Here is a 6258-nt window from a genome sequence, read left to right as displayed (position 1 = left end):
TATAACAAAACTAAATAAATTTTATTGCTTAGGGTCCGTTTGGGAAGGGCTTTTCTGGGCTTTTTTGACTATTTTAACCACAAAAAACACAATAGGCTATTTTAGCCACAAAAAATAAAGGGTAATGCTAGGGACACCAAATTTTCTACCAAACAAATAACCAAATGTCACACCCATAACCAAATGTCTCACATGGGTGTGGGGTCCGCAATTTTGTGGGCCCCACACCTATGTGAGACATTTGGTCATTTATTTGGTAGAAAATTTGGGACCTCTAGCATTTTCTAAAAATAAAACATCACATCCAACCCATAATCATTGCACTCTTCTCTCACAAAAAAAGTCAAAAAAGCCAAAAAATCAAAAAACCCTTCCCAAACCAAGCCTTTTTAGCCCAGGCTAAAATAGTCAAAAAAGTCAAAAAACCAAAAAACCAACACACTTCCCAAACGGAGGCTTACTCAAGCATTTTCTACAACACACCACTTGTGTGGACTCCACCTACACCATAAGTAAATTAAATAGAAAAATATTATATATAATTATATTTTTTATTTCATTTTCTCATTCTTAAACACTATAATATAATTAAAATTTATTCAAAAATATTAATATGCTATTCAGATTTATTTTAGTTTCACTCTATATAATTTTAATCTACGCTACACAACCCACTCTGATTCAAAGTCTGTGACCTAAATTTGGGTCCAATTTGTGTATAAACCTTTTCCTCTCCTCTTCATCAACCAAATCATTTGAGAGAGAGATGGGTTCCATAGGTGGAGTTAACAAGCCCCATGCAGTGTGTGTCCCATATCCAGCTCAAGGCCATGTCAACCCAATGCTAAAACTAGCAAAGCTACTCCATCTTAGAGGCTTTCACATAACCTTTGTCAACACAGAGTACAACCACAACCGTCTTCTGAGATCCAGAGGCCCCAACTCCCTCGACGGCTTGCCGGACTTTCGCTTCAAAACCATCCCTGACGGCCTCCCTCCTTGGGATGCCGACTCCACCCAAGACATCCCTTCTCTCTGTGATTCCACCTCCAAGAATTGCTTAGTTCCTTTCTCCAATTTAATCTCCAAGCTCAACCACCCGTCATCATCGCCCGATGTACCGCCGGTGACGTGTATAGTCTCCGATGCGAGCATGAGCTTCACTCTTGATGCTGCTGAGGAGTTCGGTGTTCCTGAAGTCTTATTTTGGACACCAAGTGCTTCTGGGGTTTTGGGTTATTCTTACTACAAGCATCTTGTTGAAAGAGATCTTGTTCCTCTCAAAGGTAAAAATATTATACTACTATTTTTTTAATCATAGATTTCTCTAACATGATTAAGATATGATTTATACATTTTTAATATAAGTTTGACTTTAATTTAAATTGAAATTTGAACATTATTGATATGTTATTTGCAATTCATCACGAGTTTTGTTTTGGTTATTTTGAATGCCTCAAACAAAGTTCATCAAAGCAAGTCAACAATATTATAAATGAAGTGTGGGAAGAAAAAAAAATTAAAAAAAAATCAAATGATAAAACTCAAAATAGCCTAACATTTACTTTCCATTTAACTTAACCAAAAAAATAAAAATAAAAAGCAATTATAAAAAAAAAAGAAAGAATATAACTTATATTTCTTAATTTTTAAAATGTAAAATTAAATATTATGTTTGACACTCCCACAAGCACTCTTTTTTTTTTCTTTTTTTTTCCTGACAGGAGATATATAATTATTTTTAAAATATTATGAGATCGATGTATTTTTTAATTAAAATTCAACGATTTTTATATAATTTTTTTTAATATTTATTTATTTAAGGCCATGCACGATGTGCCATGTGGTTTATCTTGATATCCAGCTAAACAAGTCAAATATTTTATTTAACTTTTGTCTTTAGTAATTTTTTAAAATTTATTTCAAATTTTTTTTATTTTTTTAGTCTATCTAAGATTTAAAAAAAATATAAAAAATTCAAAGAAAGTTCACTAAATTAAAAAAATAAAAATAACAAAGTGACTTTTTTTTTATTTTTAATAATTTTTTTCAATTTTTTATTTTTACTTTTTTGAATGGTCTGGTCCAATAAAATTTAGAGCTCTAAAACTTTAAATTTTTATTTTTAAAAAGGAGAATTTTTTTTAAAGTTCATAATATTAAAATTTTATAATATAAAAAAATATACAATATTTTCATAGTAATTAGAGTCCCTCGATATTTTCATAGAAAAAATTCGACTTAGAAAAATTGGTGTGTTTGATTTGTGTTTGTAGAGTAGTTTTTGAGATAAAAAGTACGAAAATTTGTTTGGTTTGCCTTTTTTCAGAAATGGTTTTGGAATATTATTTTGGAGAGAGAATTTTTTTAAAAAAAGTGATTGATTTGATGTGTATGAGAGAGAAAGTGATTTTGAAAAATAGGTAACCAAACAAAATTTTGAGATTTTTTTTAAAAAAATTGTTTGGTTTGATTACTCTTGAAAATGTCTGTAGAGAATTTTTCTCAAAAATTTTTCTGAAAAACAAACCAAAAAAGGCCTTTGTGTCTAACTCAGGAAAATTTCAATCTCGACACAGAGAAATTTCTTTGATTTCACGGAGAAATTTTGGAATTTTTCTGATATGATCACAAAATTTTTTTGTTGAAAGACCTTAATTAATAAAAAAAAAATATTTTCGACCTCTCCTACTATACACTACAAAATTAGAGAATGATATTACACTAATTTCCTCTTTTAAAAATCATTAAAAAAAAAAATTGAATCCTGAACACAACTAACGTATGTACATGTTTCTTTGGTGACTTTTGCAATGAAATATAGATGCGAGTTGCCTAACAAATGGATATCTGGACACAACAATTGATTGGATTCCTGGAATGAACAACATCCGATTGAAAGATCTTCCAACCTTCATCCGAACCACGGGCAATGACCCAAATCACTTTATGCTCAATTTCCTCATCCGCGAAATAGATCGAACTAATAGAGCCTCTGCGATCGTCATCAACACATTCCACGCGCTCGAACGCGCCGTCGTCGATTCTCTCTCCTCCACCTTCATTCCACCTCTCTACACCATCGGACCACTACACCTAATGCTCAACAACCAAATCTCCGCTGACGATAAATTGAAATCCATAGGCTCCAATCTCTGGAAAGAAGACCCCGAGTGCGTCGATTGGCTCAATTCCCAACAACCCAACTCCGTTGTGTACGTGAATTTCGGTAGCATCACTGTCATGACCGCTCAACAACTCACTGAGTTCGCTTGGGGACTCGCCAAAAGCGAGAAGAACTTTTTGTGGATAATTCGACCCGACATTGTTTCCGGCGACACTGCCATTTTGCCACCGGAGTTCTTGCCGGAGACCAAAGACAGAGGGGTGTTAGCCAGTTGGTGCCCTCAAGAACAGGTCCTGAACCACCCTGCGATTGGAGGGTTCTTGACTCATAGTGGGTGGAATTCGACGATCGAAAGTGTTTCCGGCGGTGTTCCGATTATCTGTTGGCCGTTCTTCGCCGAACAGCAGACGAATTGCTGGTACAGTCGTGGGGAATGGGGAATTGGTTTGGAGATAGATAGTGATGTGAAGCGAGAAGAAGTGGAGAAGCTTGTGAGGGAGTTGATGGAGGGTGAGAAGGGGAAGGAGATGAAGAAGAAGGCCATGGAGTGGAAGAAGGCGGCGGAGGAGGCCGCCAGAGCTGGTGGCTCATCTTTCCTCAACTTTGACAAACTGGTCAGTGAGCTAGTGAAATAAATAAAATACTATTATTATGTCATTTTAATTTATTATTTTTTTTTTTTGATGATTTTCATATTTAAATAAATTTTTTAATCATTGTAATTTGTGATGGAGTGAATCTCAATTCATTAATTTATGGAGATATCTCAAGTTTATTTGAAGTTTGAAGACTAAAAATTTAATTGTAACTCAAGGGTGGGGGTATTGTGGTTAAGGCTTAGGGTTTAAGTTCCAAAGTCATGAGTTCAATTCCTTCTTTCTTGGGCCAATCTCTTGGGCGAAGCACAGTTGGTTAGGAGGTTGGACCTCAAATTGTCTAATCAGCACTTGGTGTGGGTTCAATGCTCCCCGTTGTGCGAGTCCTGACTTAAGCGAAACTTGTCGTGGGAGGTCGGGCTACGTTTTCAGGTTATAGTCTCCTCGCTCGGAATGGCTAACAGGACATCCTGGTGGACACCCTGGTGATCTCTGTAAAGGGCGCTGCCTTTGACCTGCGGAAGGGTAGGGAGGATTTTCCTGTAACAAAAAAATAAAAAATAATTGGAATTTTTTATAATCTTTTCGAGTGTAATTTTTTTATTTATTTTTATAGTTCAATTTTAATTTGAAACTCAAAACATTCACTATTCAAATAATTTTATTCATTCTAATTTCAACTTTTTTGCATGACATTTACCCAGTAGCTATTCTTTTCGCAATCAAAACAATTTAAAAAAATATAATAAAATCAGCTCTAAACTATTTAATTTTGAGTCACAATTATTAATTCAAAATTCAATTTATGATCTGGCAAGATCTTAAAGGTCAGTTGTCCAATTTTTATTCCCCAAATGAAGCTTAAATTTACGACCTATAATTTGAAAATCGGAGAACATACCGCTGTGGCACAAGATCATCAATATCAGTTGTCCAAACTCAACATATACTTCATAGTGGAGGATCCAAGCCAAAACTTGAAAGCAACTACACTAGAATTTTCAAACCCAACTAATAATGCTCCAAGTCATTGTTCAAATATTGTACAGTGCATTTTCTATCTATAAACTATTTTTCATACACTTGCAGCTCTTCATCCCTCCATCCATTTACTGCCTTTCATAGCTTGTCATAACAAACCAGCAATGGCATTCTTAGCAAAGACACTTCCAAACCAGTTTGATTATTTCTGAATCCTTTTAATCTACCCCATCATCCTTGCAATGGCCACTTCTTTTGATTCTGCTACTTTTGCTTCTTCTGTAACTAGAGAAGAAGATGGAAAAGAAGGAAGTGAAGCCATGGCTCTCTTGATGTGGAAAGCTAGACTCGATAACGGAAGTCAATCTCTCCTATCATCGTGGGTTGGGAGCAACCGTTGCAATTGAGTTGGAATTGGTCACAATAGGGCTAGCAGTGTCACCCTTATAAACATTATAAGTTATGGTTTGAAAGGTACACTTTTCAATCTTAACTTCTCATCCTTCCCTCAACTCCTCAGTCCTGACCTTTTTAACAACTCACTTTACGGGACCATCCCCTCCCACATTGGTAGCCTTTCGAGACTCATCTTCCTTAGCTTGTCCATCAACCATCTCACTGGTTCAATCCCTACTTCTATAGCGAATTTGAGCAACTTAATCAGTCTATACCTTTATGGCAACCAACTTTCCGGACCAATCCCTCAAGAAATTGGGACGCTGGCATCTCTTGTTGATCTCAAACTCTGGCAATAGTCTCACGAGTACAATCCCCGTTTCTATAAGGAAACTGGGCAACTGAACCACTCTGAACCTTTACAACAACTAACTTTCTGGATCAACCTCTCAAGAAATTGGGATGCTAAGCTTTCTCATTGAACTCGATCTCTCACAGAACAATCTAACTGGTTCAATTCCTACATCTATAGGAAACTTGGGCAACTTGACCTATCTAAACCTTCATGACAACAAACCTTTTGGATCTATTCCCCCATTGTTCAACAATCTTACACATTTGACTAAGTTTGCTACAGGTAGAAACATGATGAGTGGTCATATTCCAGAATTTTAATGGATTATTGTTTTTTTATAGCAAATTACAATAATCTCGCAGGTCCCATCTCAAACAACCTGAGAAATTGCTCTAGCTTATACAGAGTTAGGTTTGGGGGAAATCAACTTTCGGGAAATATATCAGAAGATTTTGGCATATACCCAAACTTGGTTTACATTGATTTAAGTCACAATAATTTCCACTGTGAGGTATCCAAAAAAATGGGGAAAGTGCCATAATTTAACTAGTCTCAAAATGTCCAATAATAATATTTTTGGTGTGATTCCACCTGAAGTAATGGATTCAACTCAACTACGTCTTCTTGACCTCTCTTCAAATCACCTAGTTGGACAGATCCCAGTGAATTTGGGAAGGATATGGTTTCACTATTCAACCTTAAGCTGGATAATAACCATCTATCAGGCAGCATTCCTCCAGAATTCAGAAAGTTTTCCAATCTAGAGAATCTAAACTTGGCATCAAATGATCTAAGTCGCTCAA

The 6258-nt window shown here is 35.5% G+C and overlaps 1 protein-coding gene across 1 annotated transcript; it reads left to right on the top strand.

The window, feature by feature from the left end:
* Positions 1–610: 610 nt before the first annotated feature.
* On the top strand, positions 611–3908 carry LOC114266777 (7-deoxyloganetin glucosyltransferase). Its single transcript, XM_028207697.2, has 2 exons — positions 611–1286; positions 2825–3908. Exons 1-2 carry the CDS (start codon positions 767–769, stop codon positions 3760–3762), a joined length of 1458 nt encoding a protein of 485 aa, XP_028063498.1. The 5' UTR covers positions 611–766; the 3' UTR covers positions 3763–3908.
* Positions 3909–6258: the final 2350 nt, after the last annotated feature.

Source organism: Camellia sinensis, chromosome 12 (assembly GCF_055761805.1).
Source record: "Camellia sinensis isolate YWXY chromosome 12, ASM5576180v1, whole genome shotgun sequence".
In the NCBI taxonomy this organism is placed as follows: domain Eukaryota; kingdom Viridiplantae; phylum Streptophyta; class Magnoliopsida; order Ericales; family Theaceae; genus Camellia; species Camellia sinensis.
This window is presented reverse-complemented; position numbering and strand designations above follow the sequence as displayed.

What these genes read in the sequence shown, in the direction of transcription:
- LOC114266777 (XM_028207697.2), top strand. Translation starts at nt 767, where the DNA reads ATGGGTTCCATAGGTGGAGTTAACAAGCCCCATGCAGTGTGTGTCCCA. An exon ending in AGATCTTGTTCCTCTCAAAG is followed by an intron (nt 1,287 to 2,824) that starts GTAAAAATATTA and finishes AATGAAATATAG; the next exon opens with ATGCGAGTTGCCTAACAAAT.